This window comes from Diabrotica virgifera, chromosome 8, assembly GCF_917563875.1.
Source record: "Diabrotica virgifera virgifera chromosome 8, PGI_DIABVI_V3a".
Lineage (NCBI taxonomy): Eukaryota > Metazoa > Arthropoda > Insecta > Coleoptera > Chrysomelidae > Diabrotica > Diabrotica virgifera.
Genome location: NC_065450.1, coordinates 171609245 through 171632303, shown reverse-complemented (window position 1 = coordinate 171632303; position 23059 = coordinate 171609245). Strand labels below are relative to the sequence as shown.

Here is a 23059-nt window from a genome sequence, read left to right as displayed (position 1 = left end):
ACCCACATAAAGTCTCATTCTCGTCGTGTTGGTGTTAATGATGTTATGTCGAATTTGTTTCTTGGTCCAATGTTGGCATTTGGAAATGAGTTCGATATAATATCATTGTCAATATGGACACGAAAGTTTGAGTTGTTAATATGTCCCATATTTTAAAACATTTTTTTATATAACGTCGGCTATTGAATAAAGTTAAAAATAGTCTGCTAGTTTTCATAATCACATATCATATTCCACAATTAAAACTTCCCCTGTTTCAGTGTTCGCATACATCAAAGTTTGTTCGACTCTACACCGTTCGTCTGTGAACATATTTTCAGCTTGCTATTAATAAATAGTTTTTGGTGCCTGGGATCCAGGACTATAAGAGTTGGCAAAAATCTCTTGTGATGAAATAACGTATATAGTGAAAAAGAAGAAGAATAAATAAAATAGGTGTATTTCATTTTTTAACTACAAAACATTTTGTAAAATATTTAGACAGTTACTGGTGAAGTTGAATTTACGTTTATCAGAAGTAGTAGAATTCTCTCCAGATACTCCAAAGAACACTCCAAAATACTAAAAAAACAAACATAATATTAATATTTATATAGTTTTGATATTATTTCTATATTTATGTAAGAAACAAAATTTATTTAACTGAATTTAGTAAAAAAAAAAAATTATAGTCATCCGTTACTGTGAACATAACACATAACAAACATTACGATTAAAATTGACCCGAATATTTAGGGCCGTTTTCATCAACAACAAATAAATTAGCGAATATTTATTCGTCAAGTTAAATTTAATATTCGATTATACTTTTATTTTGTTTCAATATAATTTTGATAATTTAAAATTAAACTTACGAATTTTTTTTGTTATAGATATTTAAAGCATGATTACCTTGTCAATTTATATAGGCAATGTACACTTCGCGTCAAAAAAAACTGGTACAACTCTTATAACCGAAAATCGTGTTTTTCAAGTTGTGTAAGTTGATCTTGTCACAAGTGTCATTCCAATTTCTAGGGTAACGTTGCCAGTTCAACGAAAATATTATATCAAACTAGGTAAAAACGGGGCTGTGCGACAAACCGCATTTTTTAATATACTAAAAACTAAAACAATTGTAATTATCTGTCATCTCAATTAAGTATCCATACATTGATTCGTGTTTTATTATAATTTATGAAAATATTTCAATTCAAAAATAATGATAAATAATAAATCTTGACATGACTTTAAATTATTATGTTTAATGTCAAATCGAGAGGTGTGATTAGTTTCTCGTAAATTGTAGGAGAAAACTGCATTAAGTTGTGTAGAATAAATAAAACACACTGGAAAAATTAAATATTTTATTTGAAATTAATACAAAATGAATAATTTTTACAGTGAACAATTGTGTAATTTAAATATATGTATTACAATTTGAAATATACATTTTAAACGTTATTTTTTTGTATTTAGATTTAGTGCAATTCCGTTATCTGTGATGGCAACAACGAAGTGATTAACGAACAATAATTGTCAGTCTGAACACAGGTTTACATTGGAAAAAAAAGTGTACCAGTTTTATATGACGCGAAGTGTACGTAGTAATTATTATGTTCTAAAAAGTTTTTTTTTTGTAAAGTTCACTCATATTCGCTACATGCTTCTCTTAGTTCTTTCGTGTTACGGACGTGGCTAAACGTCTACTTCCACTAAGAAGGAACCCCCCTTCGGGTCTGACTTAGGGTCGTGAAATTAAAACTGTCAAAGTGTCACTCGGGATACAAATCGATAGTTTTATAGCTCTCGTGTAATTACTACTGATTATTTTTTCATAGAGATTCTGACCAATAGAGACCTACAAAAATAAAAATTACAGGGATTATTTTTTAATGATTTTAACTTCCAATCGTATAGTAAGATTTTAGATCACGTGTATAATTCTGTTTAATCAGATTAAAATTATACTGGGAATAATCTACTGTAGAAAATTACCGATTCGCTGTGAGCCGAGGAGTAGAGGGGATTTGACAGTTTTCGCCAGCGCTGTTAGTGGCAGTTTTGTGTATTGAATTTTAACAATTTTATCAGAAAAGTACAAGTTTCACACCGCGAGAGAGCGCTATTGACGAAACTCACAGCCAATAAAAACAGAGGTAACCTCCACGGTTATTAGACCATTGACATATTAAGCGTAGACTCGGCATACTCACCCAAAAAGCGTAACGCGGAAACAGCATGGAAACAGTCGATAGTTAGTCTATCTATCTCTTTTAACCAAATTAATGATCCCGCGCATGTGACAGACAAAGATGGATAGACCACTCAATTCTATGTCGGCGTTAAACCTCGATGCATTGAGTGGCATAACCCTAGCCAAGTCTATCCTTAACATGTCTCTGTATTAGACCTTATTACGGTCACGATTTTTGATTATTTCATTCATAGGAGATTCTGAACAATAGAAAGCTACAGAAATCTAAATTAAATCGATAATTTTTGATAATTTCCCGTCGTCAAGTATATTACGTCAGATGCCCTTCGTTGCTACGAAAAAATACATTCAGTGACATTAATGACAATAATTAATGTTTTAAAAATTATAAAAGTGATGACTTTCAACCGTCAAATATTTATAACAAATGTGTGTTTAATTATACTAATTTGTACTTACATAAATAAATTACAATAAAATTTTGGTTTTGAACAGTTTTATTCATGAAATAATCGCAACAAATTACACTCGCTCTCTAAAATTTTTATCGAATTTTTGCCCTCGTGACACTTTGACATAATTTCACTCCCCTTCGGGTCGTGAAATTAAACCTGTAAAAGTGTCACTCGGAGAACCGGCAACGGTGTAGAGCCAAGAGAAGGTTATTGAAATACCACCTACTATTTTACCGAATTGTGGATGTGGTAGTGGAAATTAAATAACAGTTTCCAATATAAAGTGTATGTAAAAGTGCATACTGACGATACAAGTGAAAAAATAAACAAAAATTACTAATTAAGTGTGAATTAAGAGTGTATAAACAAACACAAAAACAGGCATACGAATGTGAACGAGTTTCAACACCCAGCTGGTAGACGGGTCACGCTCCACGTCACGGTCACGCTCCACGTCACGGCGACGTTGCCAGAGTGTAGTAAAAGTCGCGGAAAAAGGGAAAACTAAAAATTAAAATACTTGGCGAAGAAAACTAAAATAAACTACATAGTTTGAGGACTCAAAGAGGAACCTAGCTTTTGAAGAGTCGATCTGGGCGAAGTTCCTATCGTTGAGATACCAACTAAGATACCGTGAAATAAACAAGAACATGACGGAAGGCGATAATAAAATAATACAAAGCGAAACAAACAAGAACATGGAGGACAGCGACGACTGTTCGGACGACAGCAAAAGGAAAAGAGTTCCGGATGATGCGACTCAAAGATCAAAAAATAGAAAGCTCTCACAAACACCATCTAAAACAAATAGTAAAGAACAAAAACTAGATCTATTAATAGAGATGGTGTCGGAGCTCAAAAAGCAGAGTGACAAAACCAGTGAAGATAAAAAAAATGAAAAGAGAAGAAAATAAGATATTGAGACAAGAAAATCAAAAACTAAAAGAAGAAAATAAAGATATAAAAGAGAAGCTAGAGGAAACAAATGATAGAATTGAATGACTAGAGAGACAGAAAAGGAAAATAATATAGTGATGTCAGGAATTGAAATGGAGACACAAAATAAAACAGAACTTAAACAATTCGTGGAGAACATGATAAAAAACACTCTACAGATAAATATTAATGTAAAAAGAGCTCATAAAATAGGAAGAAAGGTATGCTTAATTGAAAGAAATAATGAAGACGAAAAAGAACAAATCATGAAAAACAAATACAAATTAAAAGAACTGCAGCAGGAAAAGGTCAACATAAATCATGACATGACAACAAGGGAGCGTGAGAAGAACAAGTAAATAAGAAAAATGGCAAAAGAAGAAGAATTAAGAGGAAATAAGGTGAAAATTGGGTACAATAAAATAACTATAAATGGCGAGACATGGAAATGGAATAAGACTATGAAAAAACTAGAAGTAATAAATCCAAAAAACGAATAGCAGAAATTGAAAGCGGCATGAAAACAAACACAACGAACCTGGCAAATAAAATGGACACGAATAAAAATATATATGTAGCTACAAATATAGCGAGGAACAAAAATGGTGAGATATATAAAAATACGGAACATAAGAAAAATGAAAAGGAAATCATAAAAATGGCTACATGGAACGTGCGAGGTATTAACGGTAAGGAAGAGGAAATAATTGAAGAGATGAAACTACAAAATGTAGACTACTTGGGAGTAACTGAAATAAAAAAGAAAGGTAGAGGAATAGTAGATCTAAATGAGGATTACCGCTTATATTGGTCAGGAGTTGACTTAAAAGAATGGGGCGCGGGAGGTGTAGGCCTAATAGTAAAAAGAGAAAAGACAAATAACATAATAGGTGAAAGATATATAAACGAAAGATTATTGGTAGTGGAAGTAAAACTAGAAAATACAAATATAACCATCATAATCGTAGCATATGGGCTAAATGATAATGCCAAAAAAGAGGAAAAAGATGAATTCCTTGAAATGTTACAAGCAGAGATGGATAACGAAGGAGAAAACATTATAATAATGGGAGACCTAAATGGTAGAGTGGGAAGAGACAATAAAGGGATTGAACGATACTTAGGGCAACATGGAGAAGAAATGAAAAATGATAACGGAAACAGAATCATAGACTTATGTATAGCAAATGACATGGTTATAACGAATTCAAAATTTATGCACAAAGACATACACAAATATACTAGAGCAATCTCATCGAGAAAAGAAAAATCCATAATAGACTATTTCCTAATAAAAAGAAAAGACCTAAAGATGATAAAAGACGTAAAGGTAAAAAGAGAGACTGAAATAAGCAGTGATCATTACTTGCTTATAATGGAACTAAGGGTGCACACACATAACACAACAGAAAAAAGAAAGAAGATAACTAAAGAAAAAATAAAAAGCTACAAATTAAGAGAAATGGATAGTAAAGAGGAATACCGGAAGAAGTTAACCAAACAGTTCGAGACTATAAAGGCAATTAACACAGGAATAGAAAATAAATGGAAGCAATTTAAGGAAATCATATTGAAAACAGCAAAAGAAATATGTGGAACAACTAAAATCACAAACATATATTCGAAGAAAAGTAAATGGTGGACAGCAGAAATACAACGTAAAGTGAAAGAAAAGAAAAAAGTATGGAAAAATATCTAAAAACCAAATCGGAGGACGATTTCGAAAAATATAAAATGGCCAGAAACGACATTAAACAAGAAATTAAAACGGCAAAAAAGAAGTCTTGGGAAGATTTTGGACACAAAATGAATGGAAACTATGTTAATAACCAGAAATTGTTCTATGGTACATTGAAACAGCTAAGACAAAAGAAAACACATAGATTAAGAAACATAAGAGATAAAGAAGGAAATATATTAACTACAGAAAGAGAAATAATGCAAAGATGGAAGCAGTACTTTGAAGAACTAACAGAATGGAAACCACATCAACATGAAAGAGAGGAAGACATGATCGAAAATACAGAGGAAATGCAGCAAATAACAAAAGAGGAAATTGCAGAAGCCATTGACAAATTAAAATTGGGAAAATCTCCAGGCCAAAATGAAATCACAGCTGAAATGTTAAAGTACATGAGTGAAAATTCAAAAGAAAAATTCCGAGAACTACTAAATGAAATAATCACAGCAAAGGAAATATCATCTGATTGGAAAACAGATATAATAGTACCACTGTTTAAGAAAGGAGACGCAAGAAATTGCGAAAATTATAGGGGTATTACATTGACAAGCGTTCCTGCCAAAATATTCAATAGAATAATTGAAAAAAGGCTAAGGGAAAAACTAGAAATAAAACTAGAAGAATCCCAGCTTGGCTTCAGAAAAGGAAGGAGTACCCAAGATCTGATATTCATATTCTGATATCCAAGATCTGATATTCTGAGACAAATAGGAGAAAAACTATTGATGAAAGGCAAAGAGATACACATATGCTTTATTGATCTGAAAGTCCATTACTTTTCTCAATGGTACTAGATGACGCAATAAAGCAATGCAAGGAGAAATCTAAAGACATGATATTGGGAAAATGGGAAATGAACAATGTACAAATACAGAATTACTATTTGCAGATGATATGGTATTTTTAGCTGACACGGAAGATAAACACTTATATAAAAGAACTAAGAAAAATGAACATGGAAATAAATACAGATAAAATAAAACAATGGTTATGGCAACTACAAAAAAAGTAATAAAAATTAAGGTAGAAGGACAAGCGTTGGAACAAGTAAACAGCTACAACTACTTAGGTACAATTATTAAAGAAGATGTTAAAATAGACAAAGAAATAAACAATAAAATAGGAAAAGCAGGGACAATTTATAATACATTAAGAAATACGTTCTTTGGAAAGAAAGAGGTACCCAAAGAAGTCAAAACACAAGTGTACCAAAAAGTGGTTCGACCATCAATCGTCTATGGGAGTGAGTCGTGGACGCTAACAAAGAACAACAAAAGAAAAATCAAAGCTACAGAGATGAGATTCTTGAGAATAATAGAAGGGGTTACACGAAGAGACAAAATAAGAAACGACACAATAACTCAAGCTCTAAAGATAAAATCCATAGAGACAATTATAGGGGAACGACAGTTAGGATGGTTGGGCCACATCCACAGACTAAACGACACAAGAATAACGAAAAAAGTATATGAAGTCAGAGTACAAGGGAAGAACAAGTTAGACAAGAAGCAGAGAAGAGAGGACTGCAATGGAGTATGGCAAAACAATTGGCTGAAAATAGAACAGCATGGAAAAAAAGTATCAAAGAAGCACCACAAGATTAAAACATATGGACAGAAAGATGGGTAAAATAAGTAATTTATATTTATTAAAATTGTATTGTTAAAATAAAAGTATGGTATAATTATTAAAATGTATTGAAATGTAGACATTGAACTAGTTGTAAACAGCCCAACACCGAAAGGTACGAATGGGCTTAACTGATTAAATAAAGAAAATAAAATAAAAGTGTCACTCGGGAAAAATTCGATAATTTTAGAGCTCTTGTGCAATTATTACTGAGAATATTTTGTTGATCTCTGTGCTGCTATTTTTCGATTTTGTTCTAAATTTTTGATGTTTTCGCTTTTCTCCTTTAACTCAGGTGGTAACAAGTCAGTAGATTCACCACTTAATAGGTATTTTGGTGAAAATCCTGTAACTAACTGTGTGATTTGTCTCGTTATATTTATCTGTACATTTTTGTGCTATTTTAGACAATGCCATATTTTGTCTTCATTTAATTTACATCGTATTTTATTTGCTAATATCTGGTTTAACCTTTCGTTTAAACCATTTGAGAATGGTGCATCTACTGCTGTGAAAATCAGTTGAATTTTCCTCTGTTCAAGATAATTTTTAAAATCATTTGAATTTTGATCTGGGTATTGATCTGTAAGGATTGTCTCGATTTCATTTTCTGCAGAAACCTTTTCTATCAGCTTTATGAGTTCTTGAGCAGTTTGACCTTTTGAACAGAGGATAAAGGTAAATCTTGTAAAGTGATCTAATAATAAGTGTAGGTATTTCTTTGTCGATCCGCGGCCACCAAAACCACCAATTGTATCCAAAGATATTATTTGAAACGGTTTCTCAGTAGGACCTAGTTGTGACATTAAACCATATTTCTTGTTTAATTTCGTTTTATTTTTTATGCAAACGTCACAGTTTTTACATATTACCTTTATATTTTCAGTATAATTTGGTGCAATATAACAAGGTTTAAACATTGTTTTCATTTGATTTATTCCTATGTAACAATAAGTTTCATGAATTTTCTTCAAAACAAGTTTACTCTATTGTTCACTTAATACCATATTTTTTCTTTTCTTTTATCATTCTTGTAGTAAATATAGTTTCCCATAATAAAATTGTTTTTTTTTTCTCTTATTTGTTGGTTTTGTGCTTGATCACTTTTATACATTTTAGACTAATAAGATTGACTGCCTTTAGGATATCTTCATTATTTTCATGATCCTCAAAAAATGAATTTCTACTCAGACAATCTGCTTCTGTATTTGCTTTTCCTGGTTTGTACTCTATCTTAAAATTATATTGGGATAAATAGTGAAATCATATCCCCTAATGCATTATCTGTTCTGTTTTTACTATTGAGCTTTTCCAGTGGTTTATGATCTGTGTATATAGTGAAGAAGTTTCCAAGCAACCAATGTTGCCAAAATTTTATAGCCAAAGTTTCCAAAAAAGAGCTTTTCTCTTTTTTTGATATTGGGTTAATTTCTTTGAAAAGTAGGCTACAGGCTTTTGATCTCCATGTAATTGTGTTTGATTTAGAACAGTTCGTAAATCATTTATACTTGCATCAGTATAAAAAATAAATATAAGTAATTTTGGATTAAAAATTGCAAGAATTTGCCTTGAACATACCTAATAAATCGTGTTTTTCCTATTGTAGCGTCACAGTCCAAGTAATGAAGCTTAAAATAGGACAAAACCTCGCAATTTTTACAGAATGAATCGATTTGTTTTAAAACTTGAGAATAAGTAGTGGATAGTCCAAGGATCAAAATCTATATCATGCCGAAAGGCACTTTTACCATGGGGGTGGTTGCCACTCCATCTCGGGGGTGGAAATTTTTTATTATATTTTAATCGCAAAACTTAGTAAAAACGTTTATTGTAAGCAAAAAGCGTTTTATACATTTTTTTTGATAGAATTGATAGTTTTCGAGTTATTCGCTATCGAAAGTGTTAGTTTTATATCGAAAAATTCAATGATTTTAATAAGTTTTCTGCTAATAACTCCAAAAATTTTCGTTTTATCAAAACAACTTTATTTAACAAAAATGAACCTACCTTTTGAAAAAATAAACAAAACCGTTTTTTTAAATTTTCTGTAAGACCAATAGTAATTGAGCTATAGTTATTTATATGTTGGCTCTATTTCATCAAATGCTAAATATTGTAGTTTCAGAGTCAAAAGACGGGAAAACTATGCATTTTTCAAGGACAACTTGTTATAACTGATTTAAAGTCTTTATTAATATCTATCTCTAGAAAAAAGTTGCTTTTGTTTTGTTATATTACTGTTTTGACAGTTGTCAAAACTAGGAAACTGGTTGCCATTAAACAAAAACAATCTACTTTAAAAAAATTCTATCGGTAATTTTCTAGAGTAGATAATTCTCAGTATAATTTTAATCTGATTGGACAAAATTAAACACGTGATCAAATATCTTACTATACGATTGGAAGTTAAAATCATCAAAAAATAATCGGGTATAATATCACAAGAGAGTGAGAATAAATTGAAAATAATGCGACAGTTTTTCGAAAATTTGTTGTCTGGCAATAGACACGAGAGCCCGCAGGGCTCGAGTGCCTATTGCCCAATGATAACAAATTTGAGTAAAAATGAAGCATTATTTCCTTATTTATTCTTACTGTCGTGTGATATTCGTAAGATTATTTTTTTAATACGTATATTATGGATATTTTCTTAAATGTGACAGTTGTCAAAACTAGGAAACTGGTTGCCATTAAACAGAAACAATCTACTTAAAAAAATTCTATCGGTAATTTTCTACAGTAGATAATTCTACGTATAATTTTAATCTGATTGGACAGAATTAAATACGTGATCAATTATCTTACTATACGATTGGAAGTTAAAATCATCAAAAAATAATCAGTTTAATTTTTATTTCTGTAGCTTTCTATTGGTCAGAATCTCCTATGAATGAAATAATCGCGCTAATTTCATTAAAACATGAACACAATAAGATAAATTTGAAATAAATTAGTAAGTAATATCTAAATATTAGTTTATTGCAAGTTTTATAATATATTATAATGCCATATTACAAGGTATTTTACTTTCCCCCACGCCGTGCGAGAAAATTTACTTTCACGCACGCCGTGCGGGAAAGTGCAACTTTCGGAAACGAAATCCGTGCGTGAAAGTGGCTCTTTTATCATGGCTATAGAAAATAATTATTTTTGTGGCGTCAGCAAAATAGAATTCTACTGATCGTGATCCCACCACAGAATCGCAATATTGAATGCCAGCTTGTAAGTTATAGAAATGGTTAGGATAATTTTCTTTGTCCATAATGACGATTTAATTACAAGATTATTCAAAAAGTAATTTATTTAGATCCAATATCAATAATATTATGAAAGTAGATACATTATTAAAATAATTTGTACATAATTTTTTCCATGTAATCAGGATACCAATTTGGTCGTAATAACAATACAAACAAATTCACAAACATTTTTATTATTTTAATCTAGCTCCCAACAACAAAAACATTTAATTTTAAATGACAACCCTAATCATAATCTATAAATAAGGTACAAAATATTTTGTTGACTTAGTTTATCTAAGGGTTGACAAAACATTCCTTGGGGAGAGATATCGTATAAATGAAAAATAAAAACAATAAATAAAACAGTGGAACTTTCTTTTCCGAACTGTAAAATATTTTGTAAAATATTTAGATAGTAGTTGCTGGTGTCGTTGAATTTAAGTTTACCAAAAGTAACAGAATTTTGTAGAACACGGTAAAATACTGAAAAAAAACAAACGTATCATTATTTATAAATATACTGTTTAATAGATACTATTTCTATCTTCATGTAAAAAACAAACTTTATTGAGCTGAATTTAGTAAAAAAACTATTTTTATTGTAACTGTGCATTAAAATTTCTGTATCGGTTATCTAATATTTTTTTTCTACAACCGTGTTAAAAATGCAATTTTTAGCACTCCATACGAGTGTTAAAAATGCTACTTTAAGGCACTAGTGCTTTAAAAAAATTTTAACGCACTGCAGTTTGTATTGACCGTATATGCAATTTTGATGTAATGTCAAAAAAATATAAAATTGGAATGTCAGTCAAGTTCAAGTAAAAGTTTTTGTAGATATTGTCCTGTAATTACGTTTGTAGAAAAACTATTGTATGATGTGCGTGTAAAAAAGTACATTATTAAGGCACTCATGTGAATTGCATAACTCGCTATCGCTCATTCTGCAAACTTTCACATGCGTGCCTTAAACGTGTACTTTTAACACTTATATCATAAATAACTATTATGTCATACCGGTTTAATAGGCTATTGGTTATATTCAAAATGAGATAGCTAAAAGGAACTAAAACGTTAACGGGGTTTTATTATTTCATGTGGTCAATGGACATCTATATATGAAAAAACTGCGGAGTGCTACCATTTAAAGGGGTGCGTTTTTGAGAAATGGGTGAATTAGTCCCTGGGCACAGGTTACATGAGGGTGAGTTCTATGCACTTTTGGTACAAACATATCTACATAAAAATTGTTCCTGGTTAAATTTCTTTTCTAAATATCACTTTTTAAAGCCAATGATACTTTTTTTACAAATATATATATATATATATATATATATATATTTATGCACAGATATCAAAGTGAGGTCCTGACATTACGCGCACTTAGTGAGGACCGGTAGAAAACGTAGACATAATCGTTTCAACTCTTCATAGTGACCTTGACAAGTAAATAGCAATTAAAAAATGACGAGTATACACAAAAAAAATTACGTATATGTGCCCCGTATTGTTCAAGTATATTGCCACCCAAGTGAGGCCATTATACGCAGCTATTAAAGTGAGACTGTATATACTTTTTCGTTATGCGCACAAAGTGAGGACAACTTTACGTGTATATTTCCTTACAGCTCATCAAGTGAGGACCATACAGTGTTGTCGATAAATATGAGATTAATCGTTTCTACTGCCTTTTTCTGTATAACACAGTAAGAATTATTATTGTTTCGATGTTTCAGTCACTTGTAGTTATAAGAAGATGTGGACTCTTTGTTCTTGCTCGTACTGTTTGTTAATTTTATAACATTTTAGTACCTCAGCATTAAATCACGGTAGCCTTATCGGAGACTAGCGTTAATAAAGAAATAGTTTTATATTTTTTAATAATTTACGTTAAAGATGGATAGGAAAGCAAGAATTTTGAAAATAGCGTTAGTTGAGAACAATAATAATCAAAATGGAGGACACAGTGATAGTTCAGTTATGTGAAATTTATATTGAACTTAACATATAAATATAAAAGCCCGACTTTTGATCTAAGGGGAACACAGTTTTTACGGTACATACATATCTGTCATTTGTCAACCCCCTACCTTCCATTTCCCCCACCCCTTATTTTTAAATAGGGAAGAGGGGCGTGTGCTAGCTCATTTGAAAGGATATTCAATTCTCTATCCAGTATTATTAACATTGACATAATTATCTATACAGAGTGTATTTTAGTATAGGTACTGTTGCCCCTGTCGATTTTCATTTTGAAATGAAAATTTTAGAACCTTAATTTTAGTATACAAGATGATTTACTTAATTTAATTAAACTTAATGTACCTTTTTTACTGACTTAATTTTACAGTTATTCCACTAGATGGCAAATACAGTGAATATTTGCATATGTTTTATTTCGAATAATCATTTTAAAATAGTTTTAGTTTTCTATTTTCTCTGAAAATTGTTGCAAGCTTCTTGTTCTTATACTTAAAATCATGTCACTACAAATTTATACGAGACTACATATTAAGAGTATAGAAAGTATTATAATATATGACATACATGCTTTTTTCCATTTATTGAAGATATTTCACCTTATCCTGAAACAATGCAATGTGATCAAGTGTCCTCAACTAAAAAAATATATCCCACTATTTTGATATTAAATGTATATTTTGTACTATAAACCGTATTGAAATAGATTGCAACATGTGTGCGTGGTTGGGATATTGACTGCGAAACCTAAGGCTTCATTCGCCTAATCATATTTACCTTTGATTCTTATAACAATAAATAAAATTGATTAACATTTTATATCAATATTATTAGTGTTTTTAAACAATATCAGTATGATATATCAGTATGATAAAGTCAAGATAAACAATACTATAACAGAAAGCTTTGAGGTCAAACAAGGACTGCGACAGGGTGATCCATTATCGCCTATAATGTTTAGTATATTACTAGAAAAGGTTATACAGGAATCAAACATTAATAGAACAGGTCTGATCTACCACAAAAAACATCAGTGCTTGGCATTCGCAGACGATTTGGTAATCTTGGCTAGGAGCAAAATAGAACTTATAGAAACACTCATGAAACTCGAGGAGAGGGCAGCAACCAAAGGATTGTATATAAATGAAGCAAAAACAAAGTATATGGAATGGACAAATAAGCAATTCGTTCGGGGGCAATACATAACAATGACAACAGCGAAGGGAACACAGTATAAATTCGAAGAAGTTGAGAGATTTGAGTACTTAAGAACTGTCTTCACAAGAGATCCTAACTGTGAAGAAAAAATACAAAAGAGAATTATGTCGGACAACCGCGCTATATTTGCTTTTAATGGGTTGTTAAGAAGTAAACATATCACGAAGAGCAAAACTAAGAACTTACAAGACCGTAATAAGGCCGATAGTAACGTATGCTTCTGAAACATGGGTCACAACAAAAAACATCAAGAGTTGTTATTAGTTTGGGAGAGGAAAATGCTGCGCAAAATCTTCGCTGGGAAAAACTTAAATGGACAATGGGTAAGAAGAACAAATAAGGAACTAACTGAGCTCTATCAAGATCCTAACATACTAGCAGTAATTAAGGCGCAAAGACTTAGATGGTTGGGCCATGTGCAGAGGATGATTCCATCTAGAATTCCCAGAATGGTACTATCTAGTGCATTGGCAGGGAAAAGACGAAGAGGAAGACCGAGGTCACGATGGAGTAATGGAGTTAGAGAAGATATGAGAAGAATTAACTTAAGGAACTGGGAAACAAAAGCGACTGACAAAAGGGAGTGGAAAAGAATAGTACATCAAGCCATGGGCCTACTAGGCTCGTAGTGCTTACATATTATAATATCAGTTTTCTAATATTATCCAGTTCCATATCCAGTTCCGAATCCAGTGGTTATATTTCTTCCGTATTGTTTAGTTTCGCTTCCAGTGATTGTATTTTTTTTCTTGTTTTTTTTTTTTTTGAAATATTTATTTATTATTTTATTACTATATTTTTTTATTGTGCTCATAATAGATTGCAACATTGTCTACAGACATGAATGCAGTAAAAATAAATAAAAAAATCGGAGATCCACACCCCGGATTTGAAATCGAAACCTCTGCTTTACGAATCCGAGATCCGAGGTCTACCCACTAGGTCACTAGGCTATCGCTCTTAGACAATATTTTTTCCTGAAACGGGGAACTTTTAAAGCCGGGTCTAGACTATGTAACAAAACATGCTAATAACAAAGTTGTACAACAAATTTGTTGTACAACTTTGTTATGTAACTTGTTAATAGCATGAGTATCCAGACTATATAACAAAAAACAAAACAATAACATGAGCATAAAGTTTGCAGCATTTTAGATGGATAGCTGGTGGGTTAGGTAGTATATAAAATTGCGTCATATAAGTATGGAGGATCTCTTCATAGCAACAGCAGCTTGTGTAATATTGTGGAGGCGACACCGGCGTGTTAAATTAATATTTTGGATGTGTCCTTCATTAGCAGCTCGAGCAAAATATAGGTAGTGGTACAGCTCTTTTAGCTGATCTGGAAAGAGATAACATAGACCCATCGACAGGAGACATTAAATGTGATGGCAGTTTTAAAAACTTCTTAAGAATAGAAAGTTCTGATTTTAAATTTCTTATAAATGAAATCGGCCATAAAATAGGCAGGAAAGACATTTCGAGATACAATTCCAGTAAGAGAAAGATTAACAGTTATATTATTAGCAAAGTATATGAGGCGTTCTTTGCAAAAACCCCAGTTGTCCTTTTTTTTTCGGAAATGGACTTATGGCTTCTATGGATTGAAGGACTAATTACCTACGTTCCTTGCGTAAGAAACTTGCATTAAAATTACAGTAGTTCAAAATATAAGCGACAAAAATATAGGCGATTCCGCCTAAACCCCATATGTCAAGCGCAATTCCCTTCAAAACCATAGTTGTTATTGGTGTTTTTGCGGGAAACTTTATCGCTTGGCTGTCAGAACCGTGGGCTGTCAGTAGGTTTTTATAGGTTAAATATCCTTCGAATAGTTGTGTTGCGTGATATTATAAGTAAACACCATTTTTCGTTCATTTTTTATTTTGGTTTATTACTATAAATATCGTTTTTCCTATAAATTAATGAAAAATTCCTGCAGAAACCCCATGTCAAATGAATAAATGTCCTTCATAAATAAACAAAAGGAAAAAATAATGTTATTTATATTGTAAACTGTGTGTAATCATCAAAATAATAAATCACTAATTTGAGAATTTCCGTAAACTTAATAGGGTTCAATTAAATAACTTTTTTTTAAATATCTCCGATGTTGTAAAAAGTGACATATGGGGTTTTTGCAAAGAACGCCTCATATTTTTTAAACTTTTTACTCATTGTTTCAGAGAGGAAGTATAACATTTCTGTAGAATTTAATTCCTCAGTATTATCGTCTTCACCTGTTCATGATTGAGTGTCACTGTCTGTTTGAATTGGTGTAGCTGGAGAAGTAGCGGATGTAGGTGTAGTAGACGGAATAGAAAGGCTCAGATATATTGTATGATTGAGTGCCTGTTTGAGTAGCTGATGAAGCAGTCTGCATCTGTGTAGCGAATGAAGTGAATGTTACAGGTTTTATGTCTGAACACTCTGCTCTGTAGAGAATAGTATTTATGTCAAATTTAGAGTTGATTTTCACCGATTTGCTGTTAAGGTTCCGCGTACTGCTTTTCTTTTGTTGGCTTGAGTTATAGGCGTACGTGCATTGCATTAGTTTTAACTACAGTTTCTGTATCTATTTTCACTTCTATTTCAGTCTATTCATCGTGTTTTTTATTTGTTTTTTAAATCAATAAATGTAGCTCATACCATAGCAATCCCATAATACTCGTTACTTACGAAATAGCTCAATTAAATGAGTAGTCAGTTCTTTCGACAATTTCATCGCGTAAATAACCCTACGTGAACAGAGCAAAGAAAAATCTAGCACAATCACTCCAGAATGAACAAGGCGATATGACTCCAACGGTTGCTGCTCGCGTAGGTACTATGCCAGAGAAATGTTTCAATAACATGTTTTTAGGTGTAGATCAGTCGCGGTGCGGTTTTATAACTTTCTTTGATGTTTACCGACATCTGTTGGATAACATAAAACATGCTATATAACCAGAAAAATGTTATACAACACTGTGTTTTAAAACTTGTTTATTTAAAATTTTGTAACAAGTTACAAAACTTTGTTATTTAACATGTTTTGTTACATAGTCTGGACCCGGCTTAACGGTAACTTCTTATAGGTAATACACTACAATTTCTGAATATTTTTTCTGAAATCTATCGAATGGTACCAAACACGACCCCACGGAGGTGGGGGGGGGGGGTTACTTTAAAATCTTAAATAGGAACTCCTTTTTTTTATTTCAGATTTGGATTCTTTGCGTAAAAATAAGCAAATTTTATTCGAAACGTTTTTTCTAATTACGGATAGGTGGCGCTATAATCGGAGAAAACGGGTGTTGGAAATGGAAAATTAAATTAAAATATGGAAAGTCCCCACTAAAATGGAAAATTTTACTTAACTTTTTTGGTTTTAGAACCTAATAATCACAACCCAATAGGTCCCCAAAGCGCTCGAGTGACTGCACATTTAGCATACTTTGCTCCCCTACTATATATGTATTACAAATAATATGCGAAGTAATTATTAACCCAAACAACCATAATTCAACTTTTATTTACTAATAAAGAACTGGACGAAAGTGTCACATCAGCTTTTATGAAACACATGAATATTTACATAAAAAGGTAAGTGATCTGCTTGAAATCGATATTCCCAAAATCATCTAAAAATTGTTTATACTTGAGTACTTTGAGACTCTTGTATGAAATGTGAATACCGAAATACGATTAGGAATCTCCATTATGTAATTTTTAAATAATACATAATTCTTAGGAAATGAAAGGTATTATACAAAAGTATGTGTTAAAAAATACTACCTACTGAAATTTTTTGATGGCAATAAATGATGAATTGGTTTATCGAATTTATTTTTAAGGTGATACAGTAGCGATCAACAGGTAGCCAAAACGCGTTCCAAGATTGAGGCTGTAATTTTGAATATTTTTTCGAGATATTTGGCACACGTATTTGTAATATAATAAAGAATGGCGGTACATAGCCCAATTTGAAAAATATATTAATATGTGGAAATTACTCTGTAAATAAATACAATATTAAAAAAACGAGTCTGTACCGCCATTAAGAAGAACAAAAAAATACACTTTCTTCAAATAAACTTTTTTATCAGATGCCTAGATTTTGTGTCATTTTGGAACTACTAATGAAATAAAAAATTTTAGTAGTTCCAAAATGACACAAAATCTAGGCATCGGATAAAAAAGTTTATTTGAAGAAAATGTATTTTTTGTTCTTCTTAGTGGCGGTACAGGCTCGTTTTTTTAATATTGTATTTAATTACAGAGTAATTTCCACATATTAATATATTTTTTAAATTGGGCTCTGTACCGCCATTCTTTATTATATTACGAATACGTGTGCCACATATCTCGAAAAAATATTCAAAATTACAGCCGCAATCTTGGAACGCGTTTTCGCTACCTGTTGATCGCTACTGTTTCCTCTTAAGTAAAATATGTCATTTGGATATTTTTTTAAACTCGATAGATCCTAGGGACATGTCGGTAGATCGGTAGGATCATCACTTTTGGGAGTTTTGAGAATATCCCAATTGACAACGCAATATACACCGACGCCGTCTACAACGAGCGACGAATCAGAGATGCCAGATTGGGGTACTTTCGCCCATTTTTAGGGTAATTTGAAAGCACATGGGAAAATTTTTATAGGTTGAATTGGTTGGGGAATTTTTTCGGGAGGAAAATTGAGCAAACTGAATTGCAATATAAATGTATTGTTATGATCTGCTTTTTATTAATTATATATTAATTATTATTTATCTGATTAATTATTTAATTGTCGCAAATCATACATAAAAATGAATAAAAAATCTCAGGGTGCCTTTTTATACTATAAAAAAAATCTAAATTATCTCACGTTATACTTATCTTCTCTCGTGGGTTCAGTATCTCTTAGTTGATCCTAATCGGGATAAAATAGGGAAAAGAAATAAAGCAAAATATTAAAATAAACCTACAGAATTGTCTTTTATTTGTCAAAATCAATACTCTAAACTCTATCAAATCTAAAACCTGTGGACACAGATGTCTGAATGAAATCTTTACCACTTAAATTTATTATAGTTAAAAAAAAACAATTTATCGGTTTGTTCCCGATGACTTTGGTAAAACAAACTAAACAAAACAAATTTATGTATTCGCAAGATTAGCTATACTTCCTATTTACTTTTAGAAATATTGGAATTTTAATTCATATGCCTTTTACTCAAAATTTTAGTTTCCGAACATAAAAATATCTTTCACATAAGTTGACTGACCTTTTGCTTCACTCACTCTGGTGTCTTCTCGTGACCCAAAACAGCTCTCCCTCGTTGACTATGTTAAAGGCTACTCATCAAAGCCCTCTCCGTTCTCCAGCTTCAAAACTATCAGCATACCAGCACCAATTCTCCAACAAGCCGGGCCTCTTTTGACACGTACTCGATTCAAACAAAACTCCAAAAATTCTCTACTCTCCTTCTCACAATAATACAGAATCAAAGAGGTATTTCGTCTCAATTTGATCTGTCTCTCGTTCCACTTTTAAACACTATTCTCCACTATCAAACAGCCACTGGTATCTGCTAACTATCTATCCACTAAAACGTCGAACCGGTCCTCAGCGATGCCAAAAACATAATGACTTCCCCTTCAAACTCTCTTAATCATTCAAACTACTTTTCCCCTTCCACGTTGCCAAGAATCTGAAACATCGACTTTTCCATTCGACAAACAAAACAGTCACCCTCAAAACCATTCCGACCATCCTAATTACCTTCTGAGAACTATACAACATTTACTCGTGTTGAAACAAAGATACTAAAATTTCAAACTTTCTCCTAAAACCACTTTTCTAGAAATTGATAATTACCTCTACCCTAAACAATCTTTTTCCATTTTATATCAAAATACATCGTTATTTTCAATTTAATTATTCACAAAAGTCTTTAATGGTTCATCGGAAAGCTCATTAAAAAAAGAAATCCACTTACATCCAAACTAAATTCTAATAAATATTTACAGATCAATATACAGGGTGTATCAAATTTATGTGCCCGCGTTATTAAAAAAAAAATTAATTTAATTTTTATTTTGCCTTTGATTGATAAAATTGAAAACACAATATTATGTAACACATAACATTATATTAACATTATAACCTATCGAGTATTTGCTTCTGATTAAAAAAACCGAAAAATGGTTTTTGGAACAACCGCTTTTTTTGACCAGTTATAACCGCCAGGTTAAACCGTAAGTAAAAAACCGGTATAACCGAAAACCGGTTTTTTGTTCAACAACCGCCATCCCTACCTTGGTTGTTACAAATACAGTTCGCTGGAATAAGTTTTACCCCCCTTATTAACTTATTTATTTTTAGCACATAAGAAAAACGCTCGGATAGGTCGATTTTTAAAATAATCATAGTATATTATAGCGTAAATGTTTCGAACTTTACGCGATCCCTCTTCTTCAGGTGACAGGCACAACTTTGATTTTTTTAAATAGGAAAGTAAGTACATCATGTGACACCTCATTTAAAGGCTTTTTTCTACAACCGTGTTAAAAATGCAATTTTTAGAACTCCATACGTGCGTTAAAAATGCTACTTTAAGGCAGGGCCGGTTTTAGGGTTCTGAGCGCCCCTGGCAAAATAAAATTTGGCGCCCCTTCATATAAGAATATACAAATTTACTGCAAATATAAAAAAAATAGGAAAAAATCAAAATTTTACCATAAAGAACTATGTAAAAATATATTTATTTAAAAAATAGTAGGATAGTTATTACTTACAACTTATCCAACATAGGGCATAGCATAGCGAGCACATTTTAAGTTCAAGCGACGAAGAAGCGAGGTAAAAGATAAATGCACATTATCAACAACCAGTAAAAAATGTGTATAAATAACTATTTAGATGGAAAATAAGCCACAATTAAATTGAAAAAAATAATTTTATTATCGTTTCGACGCCCAAATCGGGTGTCGTTGTCAAAATACTACTAAATTAAACAAAAATGTTGTTGCTTAGTAAAAAATTCGTCTAATAATTTATTTAATCTGACTCATTTATATCATTTAGTGTGTATAAATCTTCTACAAGACCAAAAAACATGTTGATTGTGCGCAAGATATAGCTGCATCCCCAATAACTAAATTGAGGGAGTGGCATCCACTTAGCATAAAATAACATGAGGATATTCTTTGCAAACGCGAGCTTGTACATCTTTATTTTTTCTCTTCCTTTTAGAGCCGTTGTGATATCCTTGGCCTTACAATCATCTATGCAAATTCAAATAAAATCATTCATTATTTTTTTTTTATTATCTCATGAGCTTTTTATTATCTCTATGACTCGATACCTATAGAACCAAGCTATGGTTTTAGGTATCGAGTTACTAGGACAAACAATATGCTGCATACTAAAATTAAACCCGGTACTGTGGGATAAGAACATCAGTATAAAAACAAAAAGAAGAATATAATATAACACCATGACAAAAAGTATTCTGAATAATGGGTGTGAAAATTGAATAAAAAATACGAAAACCAAATGCAAAATAAGAGCAACAGAGATCGAATACCTAAGTAGAAGCTGTAGAAGGGATAGAATAAATAACATAGAGATTAAGAAAATAATGGTAATGAATTCAAGGGATAATAGACAACATAGAGCAAAAGAGATTAACCTGGTACGGACATGGCAGAAGAGCAGACCAAAATCGTTGATAAACAGAATAACAGATTGGAGCCCGATAGGAAGAAGGAAGAGAGACAGACCCCAAAAATCTTTTAGAGATAAAATGGACGAAGCAATATTAGAAAAGAAACCTGCAGGACTGGAAAAACAGAAAGAACTGAAAATAACGGTCAAGTGAAATAATACAGGAAAAACTATGGAAATCCAGGGTGGTCAAGAAAAAACAGGATGTTTCTAAATAAATGCAACAAACTTTAAAGGGTAATTCTATATGAAAAAATAATAACAGTTTGCTCTATAAGCGTATGTCAGCAAATACTTCGTTTCCGAGATATGGGGTGTTGACATTTTTCTTACAAACTGACGATTTCTTTATTGTTCTAAAACCGGTTCAGATATGCAAATGAAATTTGATGTGTTTCAAGAGGTAATTATTGCGCATTTTTTGACATAAAATTAATAATTTTATATCTACTGTTGAAATGGTGTGAATTTTTTTAAAGAAAAACATAGTACGCCACTGAGATATTTCAAATAACAAATCATTTTGGAATTACTCGTTCAATTTATGATATATACAAAAATCTATTATTCCTTTTTTTCATACGTCGTTCGTGCCGTTTTTATGCAAAAAGTGAAACATCTTAACACGTACAAAGTATTCGAAATAAATTTCTATATATTCATATTATGAAAAAGAACTTGTCAATTCTAATTCATATAGATATACCTGGTTTGTTTTTTTTTTTATTTCAAATTACGCACCCACGGACACACGACAATGTTAATAAAGCAAAGTTTACAGAACAGGAAGACAAAACTATCTAACCATTGAGGCTATAATGACAAGTAGCAGTATAATAATATCACTGACTATTCATAAATTTGTTGATACTTCGTAAATCTGATCTTCGTGTATTTTAAGTATGTATGTATAACATTGTAATACCATAAAAGTGATAGGTATTACCTGACAAAAATGACCTTTAAAAGCCATAACAGTTTTTAGGTTGCATTATTTTTATTAGAGAATTTTTGTGAGCTAGAAATAGTTTTCTTATTGTTACAATTATTTAATATTAATTGTCTTAGGAGTAATCTTAGCCCAAAGATAATCTATAAAGTCCAAAAAAATAGTGAATGTAAAAAATATTATATTTTTTTCTTGTTTAGCTAATGCCTCGACAACTAATGGCCATTGGCATGGTAGGTACGGTAATTTTGAACAGTTAGGTACCTAGTGTCATGTGTAAGTAGTGTGGGTGTTGAGTAAGTGGCTTGTTACTTTGCAATGTCGACGTCATTGTCTTTGCTAAGAGACGCTAATTGTATCCGAACGTCTGCGGTCCCTCCGGTGAGAACCGATCCCACGAGGACAGAAACTATATTCATCTATTAATTTATAATAAATGAAAAATTTCCGACCCTGGTGAGATTCGAACCCACAACCTTTCGGATTTTTTCGATCCAAAGGCAGGCGCTCTTACCACTGAGCCACGGAGGGGGGTAAATATTATATTTATATATCAGCGTCTCTCAAAATTTGGCGCCCCCAAATTCTGGCGCCCCGGGCGGTCGCCCGGCTCGCCCGCCCCTTTATCCGGCGCTGCTTTAAGGCACTAGTGCTTTAAAATTTTTATGGCACTGCAATTCGTATTGATCGTATAGGCAATTTTGATGTAATGTCAAAAAAATATAAAAATGGAATGTCAGTCAAGTTCAAGTAAAAGTTTTTGTAGATATTGTCCTGTAATTACGTTTGTAGAAAAAATATTGCATGATATGCGTGTTAAAAAGTGCATTTTTAAGGCACTCATGTGAATTGCAGAACTCGCTGTCGCTCATTCTGCAAACTTTCACATGCGTGCCTTAAACGTGTACTTTTAACACTTATATCATAAATAACTATTGAAATACTGATTACAAAAATTTATAGTATTTTAAGCCTTTCTGAGAGCATATGCGCAAAAATTTCGCTCGAATTAT

The 23059-nt window shown here is 31.8% G+C and overlaps 1 protein-coding gene across 1 annotated transcript in view; it reads right to left on the bottom strand.

Moving 5' to 3' along the window:
* Window positions 1-476: 476 nt before the first annotated feature.
* LOC126890309 (uncharacterized) overlaps window positions 477-23059 on the bottom strand; it is a 78885-nt gene continuing 56302 nt past the window's right edge. Inside the window, exon 2 of the mRNA XM_050659168.1 lies at window positions 477-561. Coding sequence (XP_050515125.1) covers window positions 477-561 — 85 coding nt within the window. The remainder of the gene's footprint in view (window positions 562-23059) is intronic.